Source organism: Harpia harpyja, chromosome 8, assembly GCF_026419915.1.
Source record: "Harpia harpyja isolate bHarHar1 chromosome 8, bHarHar1 primary haplotype, whole genome shotgun sequence".
In the NCBI taxonomy this organism is placed as follows: Eukaryota; Metazoa; Chordata; class Aves; order Accipitriformes; family Accipitridae; genus Harpia; species Harpia harpyja.
Window position 1 is genome coordinate 14133442 of NC_068947.1, and position 25529 is coordinate 14158970.

The 25529-nt window shown below is 42.1% G+C and overlaps 1 protein-coding gene across 1 annotated transcript; it reads right to left on the minus strand.

The window, feature by feature from the left end:
• Positions 1–674: 674 nt before the first annotated feature.
• Positions 675–15753, minus strand: ETS2 (ETS proto-oncogene 2, transcription factor). Its single transcript, XM_052794662.1, has 10 exons — positions 15564–15753; positions 12033–12104; positions 8893–9013; positions 6892–7011; positions 6251–6451; positions 5347–5430; positions 4305–4547; positions 3888–4151; positions 3056–3174; positions 675–2104 (listed from the first exon to the last, which is right to left on the minus strand). The coding sequence occupies exons 2-10, from the start codon at positions 12102–12104 to the stop codon at positions 1889–1891; spliced, it is 1440 nt and encodes a 479-aa protein (XP_052650622.1). The 5' UTR covers positions 15564–15753; the 3' UTR covers positions 675–1888.
• Between the last annotated feature and the right edge of the window lie 9776 nt (positions 15754–25529).

The window sequence follows — 25529 nt, forward strand, 5'->3', positions numbered from 1 at the left end:
CTACCTTTTTAAGGGTGTTAACAAAAGCCCAGGAAAGCTTGTTGGTTTGAGGTGTTGTTTTTTCCTCTTTGTGCCAAGTTCTGGCTTAGCTCGGGGGATCGTAGCTCTCTACACCCTCTTTATCATTAGCGTGAGACCAGTCTGTGGGCCAGCACCTGCTGAGTTGCATCTAGGCCTGCAGCATACATTTAGCTTGGTCTAAGACCATCAGCCTATGCACTCTTGCAGAATTTTCTCCACCAAGCTCCCTACCCCCCTAAGTATGGCTGGTTTGTTGGGTTTTTTTATCCTGCAGAGGTTTCAGGGTGGTGGTGGTAGGAGGGACAAGAGTTGAACCAACAAATAAACAAAAAAGGAGCTCCTCTGAAACTTTCCAAATGAAAAAGCACACACACTATTTTCTTGTTCAAGAGGTTTTAATAAACTCATATTTTTAAACCTCTCACACTGTACAACACATTTAAATGTACATCAAGCTCAGATAAAAAATAAAGCTTTCTTACAAAGTACATTTTTCCAGTGATTTTTTCTTTTTTTTTTTTGCAGTAAAAATAGCTGCTACATAAATCCCTCCTGATCTTTGAAAAGGAGTCACAGTTATTTCCAAAAATAGAATTCATACTTTAATCATACAGGATAAACTGCAGGAAGAAGACACAAGTCAACTGAAAAAATAAGGCTTGTATATAAATTTTTTTTAAAAGGACATGCATAAAAGTTGAAAAACATATGCCATTTATAAAGGAAAAAAAAGGTAATTTTATCCATATTAATATTTTCATTTTCAGTTACAGAAGAAACCACAAACAGGCCTTTTATGTCCCAGAATATAACATTAGTATCTTGTAAAAATGCCAAAATGCACAAAGAATTGCCAGCTTCAGTCTCAGCCAAATACTGAGCCAGCCTTCCCTCCCCACCCCCCCCTTCATATCATAGGCATACCATATGCATGCATACTGAGCACTTATGTTGTCTCTCAGGCCAATTAAATATTTGCAGAAGGTTGTATATCCTAGACAAACATGAAAAAAGACATTTGATAAGTTTACATTCATCCTATTTCAAACACACACATACAATTAGTTTAATTTACACTATACAGTATCTGTTAAATAGCAACATTACAGAGTTTCAAAAAGAATCACAGAATATATACAAACTGAATATTGAAATGGTATGATTTTCCTTCCCTTCTTTAAAGGGTCTTTTATTTTTTGTTAACAGTTGCTACATCTGGTTTTGGACACAGAGTGTTTATGTACCTATGCAGCACATTTCTGGAGTAGTAATAATAATAATAATAATAAAACGTGCTTTAGAACAAAACTAATATCGATTCTCCTTACTGCTCATTTAAAATAAATTAGTTTGGGGTTGGGGTTTTTTTGGTTGTGGGGTTTTTTTGTTTGTTTTTTTGTGTTTTTGTTTTTTTTTTTTTTTTTAAATAAATTGCATGATGTAAGATGTAAGCAAAGACGATGGTATTTTAAAATATCTGAGCAATAGTTCTGCTGCATCAATCGTTTCTCATCCAACCTTTGGTTTTAAAGCCAACCCATTATTAAATGGCAGTGTAAGTAGCCAAAACTCTTTACATGGCAGTACAGGTAGTTGAAATGCTTAACCTGAGAGCATTTCCATGTCTTCATGACAGAGCTGGTGTCTGCTGACTTCCACGCTGCTCAAGTGCCTGACATGGCAACACCCGAAGCCACTGATGAAATAAGGCCACTTCCTTCCAGCTCTCCCTGGTTACAAAATCAGTTAAGGTCCTTATTTCCCAACAGTTGCACCCATCCAAACAGCCAGAAGAACTGACTGCAGATGGTTCCCAGACACAGTCCCAACACGTGATCTTCACCCCTGCAGCATCACGTCGTCAGGCTCAGTCCTCCGTGTCCGGCTGCACCCCCAGCATCGCATGCAGCTCCTCCGCCGTGTACCCCAGCAGGTTCTGCAGGTCGCACACGAAGCGATACACGTAGCGTTTCCCTGAAGTCTTGTGGATGATGTTCTTGTCATAATAGTAGCGTAGGCCTCGGCTGAGCTTCTCATAGTTCATTTTTGGCTTGTTTTTCCTCCTTCCCCACCTCCGTGCCACCTGTCGGTCCAAAAAGAAAGCAAAATGCGAAGTGTTTATTCAAGTCATGTTCTTCTACTTGGTGGCTGATAAAATGCTCTGACTGAAAAAAGGTTTTAATAACTGCGTTTATTTGCTCTGGATGTCCCAAACTCAGATAAGAGAGGAGTTGGTGACTGACCCCTCAGCTAAACATGCTCTGAGACAATTATTGGCAGCAGCTTCAGGAGAACGGGATAGCAAGTGAAAAGAATACCTATTTGTAATGGATGGGCCAAAGTGTGTTTAAGGAGATCAAGTTTATTTGAAATACAGTCTCCTCTCTCAAGAAAACACCATTTAAGCATTAATTTTCTACTGAGCAGCATGGGACTGCTCTTTAAATCAAAGTTGAATTATATGAAGTTCCTTGGAGTTAATGAATCCCCCCCCTTTTTTTAATAAAGGCTTCAGTGGACTTTCTATGACATCTCTTAATGCAATAATTTTCCTACTGATAACAGTATCAGAAAATGAATGAAAATGCATTCTAGTTATTTTTTAATGACTAAAGCTGTAAGTTCCCAAAATGTTTTAAAACCCAGCACTACCGTATTTGCTGTGTATCTAGAAGAATGGTGATATGCAGAGTGTATTTTCCCCATGCCTTCGTGCAATCCCAGGCATTGTTGATTCAACTACATCCAGTAAGCTAATCTACAGTATTATACTGTCAAAAGAACTAACTCTGTATACTACCTTTAAGTTTCAAGCTATACAATGTGTTCCCCTAACTACAAGCAGATGCTGATATCCCTGGGTGGGAGGAGAGGGGGGAACATCCCACAGCAATCCTGACTATACAATAAAGAATTTGCAGATGAAGATATTTCAGCAAGTGTCTGATCATGTAAATGCTTTATATTCAAGACTAGGCCCACAGATGGCAGATCAGACCCTGAATCTTTTTGATCATCACAATTAGCCACATACCTCATCTGGGTCAGCAAGTTTAAATTCCCATCCATCTCCTGTCCAACTAATGAATGACTGACAGGACTTGTCAGTCAGTAACTCCAGAAGGAATTGCCATAGCTGTATAGGTCCACTGCCTGTGGAGAGAGACAGGGCGGGAAGAAACCACAATTACTACTTCTGCAAGCTCTTACCACAACCAGTGTATGTGACCATACTCATATCACAGGATAGATCTTGCAATTACTCTGATTTACCTTTTTTTTTTAAATATCAAATAACCTAAGGTTTTTCTCTATAACACAAATCTGCTCCTGAACACATTAAAATTAAAACAAGTCAGCTTTTTCATGGAAACACAGGATTTGACAAAAGCTATGTCTTTCCCCTTTTGATATGGATCCCTTAGCCCTCACTCCCACCTCCCATCAGCTGCATTTCAAATTCCAGGGCTTGTCCTGCAGTCCTTGGCTTGCCCAATGTTCTAGAGGAAAAACCAATTTCAGCAAGAAGACCAAGTTCAGGAACAAGGTCTTAACCAGCAAGCCAACACCAGCAGAAACTCCTGAGTGTGAGGGATTTTGTCCAAGTTCCCCTCTTTTTCAAACAGATCAAAAAGTGCACTTGATTTTTACGTGTTCTGACATATCTGCTGTTCTCGCTTTAGATGGACAATCCTATAAGGCTTTCTTTAGTAACATTTAAAACTGAAACTCTGCACAAGTAGTGGTCTCTGACTAACTTGTAAGGCATACTTTACAAGTATACAATTTTATCACCATCCTACATGTTTATAGAGAATATTGATGTTGCATAAGAAGAGGAGTGACCATTTGGCTTCACTACTTACCAGTAAAGCCAGCTAGAATTGCTGCTGGTATAACTGGTTTCCCTTGCTCTACAGGATCGCTTCGTTCTTGAATATAGTCTTTGAAAGACATTGTAGGTTTGCTCAGACACAAGGACTGGCTACAGTCATCTTCAAAACTCTCATAGGATGGCACACGCTGTAAATCCACTAATGATGACTGGCTGTTCCAGGACTGTAGCATCGAATCTGAGCTTTCGTAACTTTCTGCACCACTGTCACTAGATTCGTGTTCTCTAAGCTTACCTTTATAACACAAAAAAATAAAAAAGAGAAAAGTGTTGTAGGGTTTATTTTCCTCCCCCTCAGTCTGGTTTGTATATATAAATTATGCAATGGAGGAAAAGACATACAAAATATGGCCTTGGACCCATGGTTATTATGCAGATGATGACTCACCAGAATTATCTATCAGCAAGTTCAGATTGCTTCTTGGGAAGTCTTGATTTACTGCACAGTAGTTCACACCAACAGCATCTGCTTGGGTTTTAGGGAACAATGAAAACTCTGGTTCTGGATTGAGGAGATTTGGTCCTGTGGAAGTCTGACAGATATCAGTCAGGAGACTGGGTTTGGGATAACTGAGGGCTTTAGGGTATCCAGGCATTTGCATACCATAGGAGTTCTGATCTACATTAACAGCTGAAGAAAGAAATAAAAGAATTAATTAGATTATTTTCCCTGCAGACCCTTAAACAGACTAATACACCTCCAGCACCTCACTACATTTGTGCCACCAAGAAGTAATTCTCCCATGAAAATCCAGCTAAGGATGATAGATGCTACAGACCTACTAGAAAGGCTACTGAAATCAGTGAGAAGATCCCCATCTAATGGGCTTTAAATCAGATCCTGTAAATCTCCCTCTATAACATGCCGACCACAAATATGTCTATTGTTTGTTCTTCAAGGAAACTACAGGGCTACAGAAAAAGCTGGAGAAGCTTAAGTAGTTTTGAGTAAGGCCCTCATCATTAAGTGGTGTAATAAGGTTGAGCTGGAGATTGGCTGTGGGAGAATGAAATACAACACCAGTCAATCAAACAGAGGGAGGTAGCACTGCATCCCACACACTTTCAAAAGCTCTATTACACTTCCACAGTCTTCAAAAAGGCCTAAACATAACTCTTGCTGCTCCCCAGGGATGCTAGTTTTTGACTCTCTTTGCTAGAGGTGGGATTGGTCATTCTGCTCCACAGATGTAGGCTTTGGCATACCAAGAGGAAATATGACTCTCTCAAAGCCTTTGCTCTTCAAAAGATTTCCAATATTAATTAGATGACAATTAAACAATACTTGGAAAGAAGACTGTAGCAATTGAAGTCAAGTGTTCTCCTCAAGCACAGTAATTATTCTGGTGGTTTTGTTTTTAAACTGGGATCTGTGACACACTTAGAATAAACTGAGAGATGTAAAATGTCAAGTTTATTAAAATACTTACTTAAGGAGTTATTATTAACCCAGTGAGGAACTGAGGTGAGATGAGAGTTCTCCACATATTGATCCTGCGTTTTCTCTTGGCTGTCTGGGGAGAGGAGGGGAAAAAAAAAAAAAAAAAAGGGCGGGGGGGGGGGAATTTGGTTTTATACTTTTAAAGATCTGACCTGTATGCCACGAAAAGCTTCTGACTCTCTTCAGTATTTTGGGGTCATCATTCACATAAATTTTACTAACGCACTTCATTGCATTCTCTCTCTCGAAAAAACCCACACCAAAAAACCTAACCAACTTCCAATAGGCTTGAAAACCATCATACCAACTGAATTTTAACATAAAACTTAGAAACAACAATAATTGCAGTGTGTTTTAAGGTCCAAGTCCTTAATGTAATGTCTTCAGTGGATTTACTGAATGCTACACTCCAAACCCAATGGAACTCACAGGGCACTGCATGTCGGGTTTTAGCAATACCATCAGCGCTCACCTAAGACTCCTCTAGGTGTCTTTGACTTCTTTACATTCATTCATTGAATTACCTCAAAACACTACATTAAAGGAACAAAAACTTGTAATAATAAGTGAACAAATTTTGTCCAACTCTTGGTTATGTTTTTTTTAAATGGGGTATTACAGTAGCCTTATCCTAATCTCATTTATTTCAATGATTATTCCACATAAAGCCTGATCGCAACAGATACTCAGTCTGAACATGGAATGATTTCTGCAGATATCTGCACCTGTGCTTTGCACACCAAGTATGTATTAATGGTTCTGATAATGCTTTTATTAACAAAGTTTTAAAGTTCATTTTGAGTTTTCATATGTAATAAAAGCCCTTCATAGTGAAACAAGGGTTGAAAGAGTCCTGTTTCTGGGGGGACAGCTCTTTCTGGCTTTGTAACTACCTTTTATCATCTGTTCCAGGTGTTCCCACAGAATATCACCCACATAGTCAGGTGCCAGTTCCAGGAAACGCTCTTTGCCCAGGTTGCACAAGTCTTGGCCACTCATAAGAAACTGATGGAAGTTCACATTTGCCAAGCTAAACTCATTAGTAGCCCATGAAAGCCACTGGCAAACTTGCTGTTCAGTCCACAGCCAGGGATCTGCAAGACAGAAAGTATCCAGCATTTAGAGATAACTCCTGACCTTTGTCAAATAATCTTCATTAGAAGGCAGCAAATGAAAAAATTTGTTTACCCAAGTTACTTTGTTCTGAATGAATTCAGAATGAATGTATTCTTGAATTTAAAAAAAAAAAAAAAAACAGTCCTCTATTTTCCTTCTGCATTCACTTGTAATCAGAGATGTCCTCAGCTTACTTGATTCTCTCTTATGCTGCCAAAGCATGAGCTCTCCATGCACCCATTTTTAATACCAGCAAGTCTGGTCTTTCCAAGTCAAGCTGTGCCAGATTCACATAGGATCCATTCTTGTATTTCCTACTGACATCATTCTTTCTCTTTTCTAAGAGCCGCTATTCAGCCTCCTCCTTAGCATTAAAAAAAAAAAAAAAAAAAAAAGCTTATAAATAGAAAACACTTACTATTTGGGATACCCAGCCGACACTGTTCCTTTGTGAAACCACTGAAAGTATCTTTCAAGGCCTGACTCATCACAGCCTTACTGCACGGGGTTAACAGAGGCAATTCACAGTTGTTCGACTCTACAAGAAAGAAAAGGGGTGGAGGGGAAAGAGAAGATACATCAACTTTTAGGCCAGTGAAAGGAGTGACAGGTTTTTGCTGCTCTATTTCAAGAATAAGAAAAGGATGCTACAAACTAGGTATTTTAAAACCAGAAACAAACACTGTAGATCCATTTTCTGATATATTAAGTCTTTGACTTAATATTTCAACACTAAAATCTCTATGCTACTAGTTTCATAAAATTGCATCACAGTAAGTTAAAGCTTTGCAGCTTTCCATGATATAGATCCTCATTTACTCTTAGTAGTTACATAAAGTGCCTTTGCTGCGGGGAAACTTAAAAAAAAAAAAAAAAAGTAATAGTAAAGGAAATATGAGACTACTTATTCCTATTTAGTCACCTATAGCTTGACCTCAAACTTCCTTATAACTCCAGACAGTCTTCATTTAGTTTGAGACCTAAAGTAAATGGATCAGCCCACAAAAGGGTTGTGAAGAACTAACTCGCACTGTTTAACACTGCTTTCCAATGGACTGTATTTCAGACCTTTCCATGCATCTCAATCACCCAAGTACATGGTGCAATAGATTATACTACCATCAGAACAAAAAAATTGTGCCTGGCAAGCTGGTACCCAGTGCCTAAATAATGCAACAAAATCCAAAGTCAGCACCATCCTATGCCAGTATAAATTACTAATCTGCTTAACTGATTTTTAAATTTGCAAGTAGATTCCATTTTAAGGACAAATTTGGCTTCCACTCAGCCCTTCTAATTGGGCAATTTTCACCAGAAGATGCCTTATTTTACTCTGAAAGAACTTCTAAGTTGAAGAAAGCCAACCACAATTCCTAGATGTTTCAAATTAGGAAACCTTTTACTGATTTTTTTTTGTGATTGGTGTCATTAAGCTAGAGGTAATTTGAAGACAACTTAACCAACTTGCTATGCATCCCTGAACATTTGAGAGCTTCTGAGAACTCACACACAGGTCACATTTGAAAAGAGGCATATAACGGTGCCAGGGTATATAAAAGTGATGAACTTGGCAGTTTATGAAGCTGTGTGGCTCTTCTCGTTCTCCTAGACTATCTACAGGCTCCACTTGACCCAGCAAGTGGAGCTCATTACCAGCCTGTGCTTAACTTCTGTTTTTACCACACCCATCCTCAGTATCTGCTAGGACTTGCTTTGCTGACCAGAGAGGGTGACTGATTAGAATCACATTAGAACAAAGGACTGGTGGTTTTCAGAGGTTTGAGGTTTTGTTGGGGTTTTTTTCCCCTAAGGGGAGATAAAGGCAGCATCTGGTAAAATATCTACATTTTGGACAAAACTCCCTGTTTTGTCAGGGATCTTAGGCAAGGGTTTGTAGAGAACTCTTGGGAGGTACTGTCCTACATATAAAAAAGAAAAAAGAAAAGAGGAAAAAAAAACCAACCCCAAACTGTAAACATCCCCAACCCTGTTTTTTTAAGGTATGGAGTAAACGTACTGGGATTTAACACCAGAGGGTCAAGAAAGGAGCTTGCAGAATATTTGCATTTTAATTATGGTTGAGATGTTGCAAGTTTAAATACACATAAAACTTTTTTTTTTTTAATTTTTAAACTCTCTTAGCTCTGCTTTAATACCCATTAAGGCTTCTTCCATGGACAGTCAGTCTATTAGGCTACTGAACCCCAGTTCCTATTCCTTTTCAGTACAGAGAACAGCAACTATCCACAAAGCAACTCACATGGACAAAATCAAGCATGTACACAGAAGTCTGTCTACTAAAACACTTCTTTTTAGGGAAATCCATGTTCCACTTCTAAGAGTAAAACCATGAAATGTTAGACAGACCCCACAAACTTCTGATCTGCTGACTGGACCAAGGAACAAAGTGAAGAGTTACCATAAGAAGTAGAATCAAATCCCGTTGGCACTTCTTGAAGCGTTTGATCTTCATTTAGTGACAAAAAATATCCAGCAAAGAGAGAGTTCGAGCTATCAAAGGTATCAAATGCTGGTTGACGCTGCAAAGCAACAGAATAAATAAAAACCAATGTTAGCATTTTGCTAGAGCACTGTCAACTTCATTGCTAGGAAGTGGCTGGGTTAGATTTCCTAGATTTGGAGATCATGCACAACCACTGTCTTGAATCAGCTAACTTGTGCCTTTGAAATATAAACACGGTGATAGCATAGCTTCTTGTACATGAATACGAAACAGCTAACGTTCAGACCACAGTGCTAGGTGGGTGGCATGTTCTGCAGGTTACAGTAAAGCCAAGTAAGGATATTCTTAGTTTTCCTGTAACTGAGGCTCTTAACAATAAAGAATTCACATGTGTGTGTATAGATAAATATATATTTATTTCCAGGTATATTTTAAAGAATTCCTTATTTCCTTAACCCTTTAAATCAACTATCCACTTGAGTACTTGATGGCAGAGGAAGGATCAGTAAATTATGGAAAAGCAACTGCCAGTGCAAGACCTACAGTCAATTTATGCAGCTTTTTCTTTTTTTTTTTTTGAAAAGGAAAAATTTAATCTGAACCACATAACTTGAAGCTATACAGCCAGCTTTAGAGGACTTGAGGAAAGATGTTACTCCTTTGCTGTGACTTTTACACTTCTGAGTTACTGGATTTGCCAGCTACCACATTTTGCAGTCTTTCAAGTGCTCAGATGCTCACTGAAACACTGCCAGTTTCATTATACAGCAGGGGATAAACATATTCTAGATAAAGGTGGATTCTACTGATATATTGTCAACATTCAATTAATATTGTTATATTTTGAAAACCTAACTTCTTTCAAACTTAACTTGTGTCAATTGTGTATGCTAGAAATACTAGTACTTTTACTAGATTCCCCCAGCCACATTAGTCTTTGGGGGGCTAACAGAGGAAGAAATAACTTTAAAAACAAGTTATGCAACTTGCCCATTAGTCACAAGGAAATCGTATCTGTAATATCTAGAGGCACGGATGGATAAAAGTTGCCACTGAGATTTTTAAAAGCACCTGAGGATAGAACATTGTTCTGGAAAGCTGCAGCTTGCTCATGGCAGCTACTGCAGTTCAGGGAGCTGGAGACAAAGGCAACTTGCAAGTGCTTATTTGTTTTAAGCATTCACTGGTCTGCCAGCTTATGCCAAGGTAGAGGATTTAGCTGAGGACAAGGCAAAGATTCTTGAGGGCAGTATTCATGTGTGATGCAAAAGCAACCTGAACTATGTTTCTGGAATAGCGAATGAGTATTAATACTTCCTCACATTCCCTAACTTTCCTTTTTATGCCACCACAAAGTTTCAAGTGGCTTAGAGTCTTTTTGCACCAGGTGCCTTGTGTGTCATCCCCTTCCCCAATCTCCCCAAATTACATTAACCCTAGTAGAAACAAGGAACCATAATTTTTTAGTTGTCTTTTTATAACAAGCTGCAATGCATCCTAGTACATACATTATGAAAGCATACACCCCACAGAAGAAAAAGCTGGTAAAGTAAACAATATCATGCCTCGGTTAACTGGATTCAGAAATCTCCACTGAGCACTGGCCAGCAGAGACAAATTGTGTATGGTTGGTTCAGGTACCCCCCCACAACTAGAGTCAAAGCCAACCCATGAAAAGGCTTACATCTGAATGAAACAAGTTAATAACAATTGCCAAATCTGCTAGTAAAAGATTCTTTATACATTACTAGATAAAAGCACTGACTCATCGCTAGTACCTAAAAGAAAGGGCAAGTTCTTTCAACACAATCTGGAAACTCCTGTGTTTTGTGTAAATAGCTGACCCCTATCCTGAGTCACTGGAAAAAATGCTGTGGCATGTGAACGAGTAAAATCCATACTGTGCTAGTTTCATATTTCAAAAAGGAGAAAATTAATGTTTAAGCAGGTTCTTGATTTAATAGTAGTAAAAGGGGAAAAACCCAATGTAGCATAAATTCTGCCTGCCCTATCAGTTATGCAACCATTTTATTTGGCTTTTCAACATATGCAAGAGTAATTATTAAAAAAACAAAATAAAACCATGAACAGCTACAAAATAGAGTACAGGTCTCTATTTTGACTTAATTACTTGACAACTGAATACTGAATAACTGGTTAGAACAACCACTGTGTTACAGAGCACACAGCTGTTAAGTTGGGGGATCTCTTGTGGATTTTGTTGTTGTAGGCAGGAGAGAAAGCTAAGAGTGGACATAAAACATCAGAGATGTTAGCATACCAGAGTCTCACTAACTGATTCTTCAAAACACGGACATTCCTCAAAGTTAGTGAGAGCATAAAGTGTCTTCCTAACCTTTATTTGGTTTACATTAATCAGTGCTGTGTAAAAAATTGATACTGGGATTAAAAAGCCCACAAATGGGGAAGTGGGAAGCCCTTAAAGACTGAGTCTTTATAGTCTGCTTCTCATTTGTCCTCGGTTTTAAGTTTCTTTCAAAACAAGATAACAGACACAGTCTATCTAAAGATAAAATGTATTTAATAACTACATTTGGTTTCTTACAATGTATTGGACTTCCATGTCACATAGTTGCATGTAGTAAGTGAATAACCTACTTTTTTTTCATACAATGCTCTTGAATTAATCAGACCTAACCAGTCATATCAGAACAGCCCTCTGCCAGTCTCATCAAGTTAAAGATATAAAGACCAGCCCTACTGTCAATCCTGTAACCTTTATTTAGGCAAAAGTTCCACCAACTCCAACGAATTTGAGCTCAGTTCTTGTCTACCTTCTATTAATTCTTAGGATTTGGGGGATGGAGGGAGGGAGGCTCCTTAGGGGAAAGGGTTGGGGGTGCAAGAGTTACATCTTCCTATTTCAGTTCTGCTTTTCACACCTCTACTGAACTTAGTGGGAATACTCTAGAAGAAGATTAGAGGTTACAAGCAAGCAATTAAAACCTGAATATCTGTGTTCACCTTGGCATGGTTATACAATTCCTGCGCTAGCATTAATAAGAACACAATAAATGCATTAGCTGGGAGATGCCCCAGTTGGGTTTAGAAGGTGACAGCTCAAGAGTACTCACCTTGAGCATTCCCCTGTACATGTTAGACACAGGAGCTACTTGATCCATGTTCCTGATCCCAAAATCACTCATCTGAAAAACGAGAGGGGTCACATGAAAAATGTTGCTACCGAGGAAGCAAGCATTTTAACAGACGTATCTCACTGCTTCAGCACAGACTACAGAACAGCTCTCGGAATGAGATACAGGGAAAGCTTTCCTTCTCATTGCTTACATCCCGACCACACAGGGCACAATTCCTGTCTTGCTTAAGCAGCTTTTTAAGTGGAAGACCTTTCACAGGCATCACTGTTGTTAAAGTCTTATGAAATGAGCAAACAAGAGGATGGCTAGCTTCTGATACCCGATGAGAGGGCTTTTAGTACCTCACTCTGCTAGTCTGAAAAGCCTGCAGAAGTCCTTTGTCCACCAAGTACCTATCCCTTTGAGATATTTTCCAACTTTCACCCATTATCTTAAACATTCATTTTTGTGTTATTTTTGCTTATTACATTCCTGCTCATATGCCATGATTCACTTTGGACTTCGGCTTTCAAAAGAAGGACAAGAAGTGACAGAGCGCTCACCGCGATACACCTTCACATACTAACATTCACCCCTTTCACCCTTTTATGAATAATCATTGAAGCCAATACTCAGTATTAGCAATCTGCATCCTTTACTAGGCAAAGCATTTCCAAAGCATGTTATCTTGCACATTTTGTAAACACAGGATTAGCATATCTAAAAAGCTCTAGAGGGCCTAAGTTTTAATTGAAAAGGGTTTATGCAGTATAATACCCTTTTTAAAGAGTTGATAATGGGACCACCATCAATGTGTTCGTGCTATTGAAGGCAAAGCTATATCATATTGCCTGTATTACCAGGAACAGGGTTGTGTGAGGCCTGTATAACTTGTTCTCCTATGTATCACTTAAAAAAAAGAGCGATAAGATTCATATCCTTTTACTGACCTATGGGAGAGATCAAACATAAGTAATAACACCAGTTTTATGGCCATTGTTCAGGTTTATTGTGATGCTGTAATTCAGGTGTTGGTGAATGATACCTTACCAGACTACACTGCAGCAAGCTGTCTCTCGACAATTTTCCTTCTCCTTTTTCACAGCATTGGGCTAAACTATCTTGCTCCACAGAAACTGTCTGAAAATAGGCATTTGTATTTAAATAGTCACATAGGACATTATCAATATTTCCACAAAACTGTGGTCACTTATTACAAGCAAGTTCTCTTTTTAGGCGTGTTAACACAAAGAGAAATCAAACTACAATCTTAAACTCAGAATAAGATGGCAAATTAGGAATTTCACAAAATAAGCTCAGCCTGTTAAACTGACAACACATTCAAAAGCCGTCCATATAAGCAAAGAGGAAAATAAAAACATCCAACAGCCAAAGACAAGTAACGTTTTCATCCTCTTATATAGTGGGTCACTTAAAAATCCAGAGTCCTTAACCTGAAAGGCCCATTTTGACTTAACTCTTATCAGATGTATGGGGCTTATCACTGAAATGAAATAAATCAACTGACTACAAAAGGAATATTCGACTTACACTTCATTAATGTTACCCAAAAGTGCAATCTACTGAATGATGGTTTTTACCTCAAATAGCATGTACAAATATTTGATCTAAATTACACATCTCATTGAGCAGCAAAGAATTTTACACAGCATGAGTCTCACTCAACAAGTATCCTAATCTTTTCGTTAAATTTGCCACAGTTTAAACAACTGTTTATTATTGCATTCGGCTGGGCTTTTAAAAAAGTAAATGGCAATTTCTAATACCCTGTTTTGCCTTTGAAATCTGCTCTGGTGTCTAGGGATAACCAGCTGTAAGCCTTACCAATGGGAAAGTATTTGTGAAAATATTATACATAGTTTCAGTAAGTTTAGATCTGATCCCCAGTTAGGGCTACAAATAAGATTTCTGACACTTTCAGGTACAATCCTGGCCTCTACATGAATCCTGTTAGGAACTTCCCCATTGACTAAAAGGAGTGGGATTCTCTCCTTCCTGGGGTTTTTTGTTTCTTTAGAAACGTTTAGGGTCCTAAAACAAAAGGTTTATACGAAGTCTTCGTTACATGGCAGTGCTCATCAACCCAAGTCACTGTTTCTCCATGCTAGGCTGCTCGTTTTTTCTGTGGCCTTGCCTGCGCACTACACAGCTTATGAAAAACTAGACATCGAGCTCCAGTCTAATAACACATGAAGATCTTTAGCATGTTTTGTAACACTCCAGTTTTCTTCCTCCAACCAAATCTCTCATCTTGTTTGGAATTTCTATAGCCTTTGCTTATTGTACATCAGCTTTCCCCATCTGCAGTACAAGTTTCCAGCCTGAGATCCAAAACCCTTACAGAGGTATCGCAAGACAAGCGGAGCCAAAAAGGCAATACAGCTTTTCACGACACAAAGGGTTAAAGCTGGCTTGCTGCTGGACTTCGAAAGCTGCTGTTTAAGTTCAGAAAAGACACGGCAGGCACACGGTGTGACGGGGCCTCACTTCCAACTCCTCCACTAATGCTGATGACTGCTACTTGCCAGCTATAATTGGTTTAACTGGCAGGACACCTTCTTCAACACCCCCGCATAGCTGAGTGGGTGAACCAGAACAGGGTCAACAGGATCAGGCACTTATTAACTAATACTCCTGAATTCTGATCAGCTTCTTTTCAGCAATAGCCAGGTGCTTGCCCACAGCTGGATTCAGCTGGGAATCACCCACAAGGAGATCTAAACCATCCTAGCATGCACAACATATCTCCACCAGCTTTTCGCTGGGGTTTTGTGTTTGGGTTTTTTTGGTTTGGGGTTTGTTTGGGGTTTCTTTTTTTTTGGGGGGGGGGGGGGGAAGGGAATGTCTGGTTGTTGTTTTGCTTTTAAATGGCAAATTTTTCAGGCAAAAAAAATCCGTAGCAATAGGTTAAGAGACAACCGCCTGCCTTCGGAGCGCTGATCCCCCGCGCAGCTATCGGGCTCCCCAAGCACCGATGAGAGAGATAGCCGAGAGCTGGTATGACTTTTCACACATATGACACACTCGCCCACATAAAAGTTAGATGAGGAGATCATACAGCCCAACATTTTTTAAGTCCCTTTAAAGTACTAACCAAATCCAGAGTGCGCGCTGCCCATTAACCCCTTCCCGCCGGGCGCGCCGCCGCCTCACCGAGGCAGCCCCGTCCACCGCCGCTGGGAACGCGTCCCTCCCGCCCCCGGGCTTCGCCCCGCGGGGTCCCCTCCGCCGCCCCGGCGGGCACCGCCGCCCCCCTTCGCCCGCCGGGTCTGCCCGCTCCCCGGCCGCCGGCAGCGGCTCCCGCCGTCGCCCCCCGGGGGGAGGTCGCTCACGGGGCCCGGCCGCGCCTCCGCCCGCGGAGCGGGAGAAGGGGGGGGCCCGGGGGCCATGCCCGGCTTCTCCGGGCGGCCGCTGAGAGCCCCCCCGCCCCCGCCGGCGGCGCGGAGCGGAGCGGGCGGGTGCGTGCCGGCGAGCCGCCCCCCCTCCCCGCGGCCGCCCCCGCCTCACCTGGCCCCCGAGGCCGGCGCTCGCCCGCTCCTCTGCGTGCCTCCCCGGCGGCGGCGGCGGCAGCGGCACCGCACACGCGGAGTCCAAGGGAAAAAGGCGCCGCTGCCTCTCCGGGAGCCAAAATATCCTCGATGTGGCAGAGCCGGCCAACAACAACAGCAGCGGCGGCAGCAGCAGCGGCGGCGGGCTGATCCCAGCGGAGAGTCCCGGAGGAGGAGGAAGGGGGGCGGGAGGAGGGAGGAAGGCGGGTGCCTGGCGGCGGGTGCCTGGCGGCGGGTGCGGGGCGCTGCCGGCCGAGCCGAGCCGTGCCGAGCCGAGCCGAGCCGTGTCGTGCTGTGCCGCACCGCCCGCCCTCGCAGGCGCTCTTCAGCGGGCGGGGGGAGGTGGCGGCGGCGGCGGGACCCGCCTCCCCGCAGGCCCGGCCCCTCTCGCCGCCGCGGACCCGGTCGTTGCAGTCGTCGCCGTCGCTGGGGCGGCGGGGGCCGCGCCGCTGCCTGCGCCGGTACCGGCCGAGTCGCTCTCGGCCCGCCGGGGGCTGCCCCACGGCCGGGCCGTTCCCCCGGCCCAGGCGCCTCCTCCTCCTCCCCGCCTGGTGCTGCTGGGCAGGGGGAGAGGAAAAGACAGGTTCAGCTCGTTCAGAGAGACAGATTTTTTATTCCCCCCCTCCCCCCCCCCGCTATACAGGAGATAATTCATGCTGGACGTTTTCCATGCTTATTTTTAATTAATACCTGTCCTCGAGATAGATACGATTAGGAGAATTAACCCATAAAACCCAAGCATCTGTATAAGTAGTCTCTTTTCATAGTAAACCATGACACTTGCTACTGTGGAAATTCCGCAGTTATGTCATGTTGCATCTTCTACAATTATTTTGGGGAGTTCTTAATATAAACTAGATGCAACGTGAAAGCTGTACTGGCAGTTTCATCTTGCGAATTGCAGATCCAAGCGCCACAGTCAGTAAAACAGAGCTGGCAGACGTTGAAAAAATTTGGTAGCCCTGGGAAAGTTGCAAGGAGCTCTATGCCACCAAAACACAAAGTAACTTTCTGTTATTTTGTCAAAGCGAGCTCCTCCCAAGAGGTTGGAGAGACTGGCTGGACAGGCAGACAGGAGGTATGGGCTGCTTTACTTTGCTCCGCACTCGTTGGAGCCACCTAAATTTCCTCTCTTGCCACATTACCGATGACTGACTTCTTTTATGTGGTGTTAAACACTTTGGGTGCACCCGGCTGGGGGGATCCACACGCAATCCCCAGCTCCCGGCCTGGCTGCCCGCTGGAACTGTGTCCTGACGGTGTGTTGGTGTGAGACCTCTCTGTGTGCCGGCCATCACGCTCCACGCTCCGGTTGGGAAGAAGCCGCGGTGTGTCTGTCCGGCAGCTGTCCTGCTGTGGGTGCCCAGGGGACCTGCACGGCAGCCTGCATCCCGCAGCACCCACCTCACACGTGACAGATGCCGGCCTCGGGAGCGGTAAATCACCGGGCTGTGAGGAGAAAACAAGCTGGAGCTACAGTTTCTTGTTGCTTCCACCCTTGACTTCTCTAGGTTTTCAGTGAACACCAGGGACCTAAACTGCACTTAAAAAGCTGTTCTTTAAGCTTGCTATTACACCTTGCTTTATTTAAACTAACTCCCATTTCAAATTAACACTTGTGTCATATAGTTGTAACTTCTCTTGTAATAGGAGCCCAATAACTGCTACTTCTCACCAGATTTCAACTTACCCTTTACCAAGTGTCTAAGCTGTGATTATTTTTTGCCATTAAAAAGCCATAGTTTCTTTGGCTGATGGTGGTGCAGTTGTCAGGGCTCCCGCCTCCTATATTTTACAGCTATTTCTGGCCGCAGCAAAAGCTGGACCATACAGCTTGTTACCCCAGCATAAGATTCTCTAGTATTTCTTTCAAACTCTTCAGAAAACTTTCTCCTTAGAAAAGTGGGATATATTTCATTCCTTAGGGTCAAATGTCGCCGGGCAAATTGTGACAGTCTACTTTGAGAGACTGCAAGAAGTGTCTTGATTATGCCAATGACATTTCTTACTTCAGGAGAGTCCTGATCTAATAAGGCAACATCTGTTATAATCCTAAGGGAAACCATTAAAAACTGTATGTCAGCTGCATAGCCATTTTAATTATAACACTGACAAAAACAATTATGCCACCCTTTATATAGGGGAAACATCTGTCAAAAAGATAAGTTAAAAGGCTGGGAGTTATTTATTTCTTGCTAAATTAATGTTCTGGGATCCAGAGCAAAATTATTAACCTGGCCATATTTTGTTCTATTAACATTTCTTATTTTTAAAGTAAGTCTTCTTAGATAAGAGTATTTAATGTCATTAAATAATACTTAGCATAGAAATACACTATTGCTCCATTAGAAGTGGTACATGCTTAGTGGGCTGGAGCACATGATGTATGAGGAGGGGCTGAGGGAGCTGGGTTTCATTAGTTTGGAGAAGGGCAGGCTAATGGGGAATCTCATTGTTATTTTCAACTACTTAATGGGAGGTTATAGCAAAGAAAGAGCCAGACTCTTCCAGAGGTGCACAGTTGCAGCAGGGGAAATGCCAGCTGGATATTTGGAAATAAATGTTCCCAGTGCGAGTAAAAGCTTCATCCATGGAGAATCTCTGATCTTGACTGGCCAAAGCCCCGAGCAACCCCAGCAGAAGGTTGGAATAGAGACCTGCCACACTCCTCTCCAGCGCGAGTTGCTCTGTAATTCTGTGATCACACTGTACTGCTCATTTTCAAAGTGTAACATCTTTAAGCTAGAAAGTCAAAGAAAAAAATAGTTTTGGTTTTGTTTTGCTTCTTTAGTGTCCCTGCATGCTTTGTTCTATTTCAGGAATTGTCCATCCTCCTCACAATTTCTTTAGCTCTTACCTGTGTTTTTATGCATGTGTGTGTTGGCATACTGTCAGCCATAGAGACAAAAGGGGGAGTTCTGCATAAACTTAAGAATAATCATGGTATCCACACCATGCTGCAAACTTTTGATATTTTTTCTTGTTGCTGTTGCAGACCTACTGGTGCTTTCTTTTTTTTGCAGAAGTGAGGGAGAGCTAGCTGTGGTACTCAAGAGTGAAGTGGCTAGAAAGGGAAAAGGAAAGAAAAGGGATAAAGACTAAAGATCAAATAGCTGAAAAGTCATCGTGCTGGGATTCTGTGGTAGACCAGGTAGATAAGACTTTTTCAGTCCTTCTTACTCATAAATTTCTTGTTTGAAAGAGGACCCACACTGCAAGTGGGTGCTAAGGGGTTGTTTCTGGGTTTTTTAATTGCCTTTCTCTGCAGTGGTGTCTCATTATGCTGGAGACTTACCTTCTTGTAGTGAACTAAGGTAAAAAGGAACTTGTTAGATTTTTTTGAAGTATGTAAGTACCTGACATTTTGCACTGAAAGCAATGGATCATTGTTTGAGGGGATAATCTGGCCCTATATTTCTGATCCAAGCAGCTGCAATGCTGATTTGTGAGTTCATTGGCAAAGACGGGGAGGAGGAGAAGGGCAGCAGCTGATGGTGCAGGCATCCCAGGGAAGGGCTTCACTGAGTCTCTGCACACCATATTCTCACTGGGGCCAACGAAGAGGGGGAATACGATCCTAAAAATGTAGAGGTTTAAAGCATAGAGAGGGAATGCGAGGCGGCAGGTATGTGGACGAGCTGCATTGCAGCCAGCGCTCCAGAGCAGCTATGACTTACTCCTCCAGAATTTCTCTTGCGCCACGGGAGAGGACACACAGGAGTGAAAACCCTGTCGTGCTGTCAAAGTATGCGTTGCACACTCATCTGCATGTTGGCTCAGCTCCTCTGCCTGCGTATGTTTGGGGCACACGTGTCCCTCCTCCTCCTCCTCCTCCTCCTGCTGCTGCTGCCGTGGGGAGTGGGGTGGCTGTGCTGGGCTGGAGCAGCCCTTGCCAGGGGACCCCCACGGATGTCTGGTGGGTGCTCAGGGGTGCAGTACGGCTGATAGGCCTGTGCCTCCTCCCACTCCTCCTCACATCCCTGCAGCACCGGGGATGCCTCCTTGTTCATTTGCATTCAGTAATGTAAATAAACAGAGTCATCCTGAATTTGAAAGAAAAGGCTGCATATTTGTGCCCCTAAAAGACAATTAACAATGAAGCTCCAGTAGTGACCGTCTATAAGATCACAGCATAAAGGGTCTCAGGAAATAACATCTTTGAAAAATAAAGGCCCCGCTATCTCAGTTTGAAATAGCAACTTCAAACTGATGCTATTATGATTGAAACAAAGGATGACACTCATTGACTCCACCATTCAAACACAACTAAACCACAATATTTATACAGGATTGGGGAAAGGGGGATATCAAACAACCTTTCACTCAGACATATATTCTTTGCTGTTAAAATAAAACACCACTGACTGTCCCCACCAAAAAGTTCTCCCCAAGGTGTTTGGTGCATGAAGTATGACCAAGATAATTTCTGCGAAGGCATCTCGGTGAGTCACAAAGTATAGCAAGTTATTCATGTGTGTGTCATTATTCTGAGCACGTGCAAACCTACATGAATAATTACTGCTGAGAATAAAATACTATGTCAAAGTTCTGTCAGCATGTTTGAGCAGTACCAGAAATTGCTACATTTTGCCCATAAAGCGCTACATTTCACCTTTATAAAACTGAAGGAAACAAAGTAAACTGCCAGCTCTGTAAAGTATAAAAATTTGAAGTCCTTATGGTTCTGATTTTTTAATTAAGTGAAAATGTTACAAGCATGCCTCAAATAATGTTGCCAGTGGACAGGAGAGATGCCTAACACATGAACTGTAGGATGATGTCTCATATGATTGAAAAACCTAAGCCTTTACCTTTCATACTAAGGCAGAAGATTAGCTGTTAAACTAGCTAGTGCTTAAGAGATTGCTCATACCATTTTGGGTGTATTTAATTCATTTCATGCAGTCTGAGGCATAAAATAAAAAGCACATGTTAATATTTTAAGGCCAAGTGTATTCAGAAACAGCAGAGTTTAATAACTACTTTTGGATGACTGTGTTCAAAAAAATACACTTGGGCTTCCTTTAGCAACAGAGCTTTTTCTTTTATTCTCTGCATTTCATGTACTGCTGGTTTCATTTAAGAATTGCCCTGCTTGTGTACAGGCTTACGATTTTCCTGTTCAACTCACTAATCACTGTGATGTGCCCTTCATCACCACATTTGCTCTCCCACCTATGTGGGCAGCGGCATGCTTCTTTTACCAGTAAGGGCAGTACTTCATCTTGTGATGGGTATGGTTCCCCTCTTCTCCTCCTGCATCACCAAAAAGTCTAGGAGTTTTGCATCATTACTCTGTGGCTGTAAAAGTTGCATGCTGGCACTTGGTAAGTTGTCACAACTATTTAAAAACTTATATTAGCCCTCAGTATATTGATAATGATGTTTACACCACACAATGGGAGAGCCCATTGCTAGGAAGCCTTGCTTGTTGCTGCTGCTCTTGTACTTTTGTAAGTGGGAACTGTCTGTGTGAGCACTGGGTATACTTTTGGAACAATGACTTAAGATTCTTTTTTTCATACTGACATATACCCCTGCGTGTGAGTGCCCAAGCCCCAGCATAATATAATTTGTTCATCTTTTATGTTTTCTATTGCCTTCTTTAGTATTTTCAATCATCTACTTCATTCTCATCCCTTACCTTTCAGAGCAAACTCCCAGTTCACTTTTTTATCTTATTGACTTATGTTTGTGTAGCAAGCAGTACAAGGCAAGCGCTGGGTGGTGGCAGAACTTGTGGCACAGAAAGTGAGCACAGAGTCATATCTAATCGCTTGTTTCTTTCTGGCAAGAAAATACTATGATTTCATCCATGTGTCCCTCTTACTGCATGTTTAGTGCATATGCACACCCTTACATAAAGAGCAGCGGTGAGTCTCGCTGTGGTCAGTGAATAAGAAGAGTATCTCTGTTTACACAATGTTTTGAAATTTGTTCAGAGCCTGGCAGGTGCTACATGTTGGGACCTACAGCACATGCATTTTTCAGTACGAAGAGTGAGGGAGAAGTTGCTGGCCTCTTTCTTGACCTAAGCAAAAATTAAGGTGCAGAACACTGTAGTTAGCATCATTCATCCCACTCTGTGTTGAGGATCTCATCCTGAAGCGTCTGGAGCAAAAAATCATCTGTTGAGTGGCCTTGACAAAAATTACATCAATGCAAGACCTATATCCCATTTTATTGACCTACTCTTCTGTTGGAAGACTGTTCAGGCCTTCCTGTCTCAAGGAATTTAACCCCAATGTCACAGAAGCAGGAAAAGGAAAGGCAATGCCAGCTTTAGCCATAAGTGGATGTATACATTATTGTGTCCACTGGTGCATACATTGGTAGACTTGGAAAACTGCCTGTCTTTGATTCATAGACATCTTCTCTATGAAGCACTGCTCAGTCTTAGCCAAGTTGGCTGTCTTTTTGCTTTTACTTCCCCAGGGGCATAATGTCAAATTAGTCATTTTTACAAGAGAGGGAATCTTTATAACAGCCACAACATACGTTCTCTGGAACACTGACAAGATAAATTCGCTTTATACAAATAGGAGCAGCAGTTGCTGTATCTGTCCTGGTTTCTTTTTTTTTTTTTCTTTTTCTTTCTTTTATTTTCCTTTTTTTTTTTTTTTTTTTTACAATGGAGCAGGTGCAATGCCTATATCTGCTATCAGTATCTAATATAGTTTAAGCAAACACTGAATTGCTCACATTGTCCAGGTGTTGCATGTAGTCTATTAGTCATCCCGTCTACTCCTTATCAGAATGCAAAAAAAACAACATTTGAGATGAGTCATTAAGATTCATTAAAGAATATCTTTGTCATAACAGCAAATGAGGGAGAAATATGGAAGGGATGGGCAGGGGTATGTCTAATATTTGTGGAGAACACATGACATATATGCTGTATACCAGGGATCTTGAAAACAATACTGTTTGTAAGAATATTATTAGCAGAGCAAAAAGTGAGCTTAGCTGTGTTGATCAACCCTACTAAGCAAATTCTGTATTTGGAGTTTGAAGTAATTAGCTTTTGGGGGGAACTGATTATAGGGTATCAGGGAAGCTGATATCCCACACCAGTGTCACACCAGGGCCAAACCATAAGTCTTGCTTCAGCCAATGTGCAGCTTTGTTAGTGGCAGAAACCCCGGGGCACTGTGGTCCCCCTGCCCTGCTAGCAATGTCCCCAGCAAAATAGACATTCCTGCAGGATGTGACATGGCCACTCATGTGGCCACACGTCCCTGTCCTGTGCGACTGTGGCCGTCTGGCCCTGCATGAAGCCCAGACACTGCAAGCACTCTGCAGGCACTTAATGACACACAGTACTGAAACCACCACCTCTGTGTCGACACTGGCTGGTGAACACTCTAAGGGGGACAGCCTGTGCCGTACTGGTATAAAACAAGGGGGAAATAATTTTCTTAGCCCATGAGAATCTGCTGGAGCTCAGGCACTGGTTTTTTTCCCCCACAGGAACAACAAAATCAGTCTCAAAAATACTTTGTGAGTTGTATTTTGGAAAAAACTCTATAAAAACAAAGCAAAACGTAGCCATGATTGATCAAACCCTTGCATTCTTTTTGCTCCTGGCTTTTTTTATTTTTAAACATGTTTTTATTTTAAATTGTCTTTTTTACAAACAGTGGGGTTTGGTGGAGCTCTGGGCACATCAAGCAAAGGCTTCGTCTTGTGGGAGAGCACTGTAGGCAGTTCCTCTCCACACAGATCTCCACGTAGTTTTTTCCCCACCAGCACGAATTCCCCTCTGTGGGCCAGATGTGCTTTTGTCCTCATACAGATGAGTGTTTCCATAGCTGAGGAGTTGGTCCTGCTGACAGCACCGAGATTTCTGGAATCACTGCTTACTTGCAGGTGTGAAGTGGATTGCTCTCTGCCCTTGGGCAGATAAGCAGCCATAGGGATTTGTTGCTCTCGTGCCTTTTCCCAGTGTTGGAAATCTTTTAATTAGGGGAGAAATAAATTGTCCACATAATTTCCTTTTTTCTGTAGTGCAATCTCTTTCCTTTGTCTCAGGACAAACTGGTTTTCTTAACGAGGCTGATTTATAAAGAAAGCTGATGCTTGCCCAAAAGTCTCTAAATGAGCATGTATATTCTACTATGACCTTTATGGTAAACATTCATTTGCTTTTTTATTGATGTCATCCAAGTGATTGCTACCCACATCACAGCTTTAACTCTGCCCACGTATGGAAACTGAACTTTGGAAGCAAAGTGCTCTCAGGTCCCACTTGGGCAAGCTCTGCTGATTTCCATCGGGTTTCTTTAAGCAGAACCTGTATTGCTTTTAATGTTCTTAAGTAAACCCAGGAGAAACTAACTGTTGTGTGGAGCTCTTATCTCAGGGGAACACACGCTTTGGCCGTGCAGGAAACAAACAGAACAGATTTTAAAAGATAGGGATTTTGATCTCACCTTCTTTAAATTCCTTCTGTGCTCTCACAGAAACCTGGCATTTCTGGGAACCCACACACAGCATGTGCTGGGGTTTAAGGTCAGCAATCATCCTTAAACACTCTTTCCCTGCGCTTGGACCCTCTGTCCCTTCCCAGCGTTTTTGCAGCTCTGCCTCAGGTTGGCTGAGCTTTTTCTGCTTGCCTCTGGCAGCTTCCAAACACCAAACACATTTGGCGCAGTGCCGTGAAGATGCTTCCCAAAAGGAACTTGCTGGACTCTTACCCACAAGGGCCAGCATTATTAGTAGCAGTGTCTCCTATTATAAAAAAAAAGGTTGAGGATTGTGTATAAAATATCCCCTAAATCATAAATAACGCATCTTTAGGTCTCTGTGTCCTGTGTCACTACACGCTCCGGTGGATAATTTAGTTACTGAGAAAGAGGTGAAGAGCTCCTAAATGAGCACACTTCACTCCTTTTGCTGTTTTCAAGGATATTGAAAACATCTAAAGGAATTTAGTTTTTCTAGGATATTTCCTTCTCCCACGTCTGCATGTATACCCTCCTTTTCCCTTGAAAGGAACATGTCCCTAAAGAAAAAAGTTTATTTATCAATTGTTACAGGGGCTCATGCTTTCTCTGCAAGGATGTGTTTTAGCTTGGGTTTAGTTTAAGGAAATGAGAGTCACGGAGTCACTCAGCCATTTTTTTCTTCTGGCTTCCTGTTTCCCCCAACAAGTTTTCAACCCTTTGGTCAACTTTAACCAAAGCTGGGAAGGATCTCATGATCTGAGGGAAATAAAGTTCTTACACATCTTCTTAGAAATAAGAGGCAGCAGAATAGATAAAAGACACCAGAGCTAGTGCCCCCATGGAGATAAAGGCAGAAACATGGGCTCAACTGCATTTGTTTCCAGAGAATTGCACAAGAAATAAATGCTATTAACAAGAACCTTTGATCAGAGCTCACATCTTACTAGGCTTGAGATAAGAGTTTGTATCTTATTAGAGATGAGATAAGCCACCCCAAGATGCAAGTCATGGGAGCCAGGCATCATTTGTTCTCCTGCTTGCAGAATGGCTTGTTGCTTTAGTAAAGTGTAATATTTACTTCTACTTGGTGTTTTCTCTTCACTACTTAGGCTCTGTCTGAGCCAGCTCTCTTGTGGGGATATTTGGTGAGATGTGAGAGGAGACCTGTGTTGCTGTTTCAGTGCTGCCTGAAGAGCAGAATTGCTAGGATCAGCCTTAAATCCACTGCCAAGCCTACAAAGAGTGGGGCTGGGTGACTCCCAGGCTTCACAAGGAGATGCCAAATGGACCCGTTCCTGTCCAAACGAGATCAATAGTGACTGAAAATCATGACTGTCTGAAGGCTATTCAAACTCTATTAATTAGTGATTTGGCAGTTTCATTTGGGAACCTATTTGGCAAATGGCCACTGCTATTGATACTTAGGTTTGTCAAATCTTACCAGGAACAAGTGAGCAGGCATGGAAAATGGGCACCTA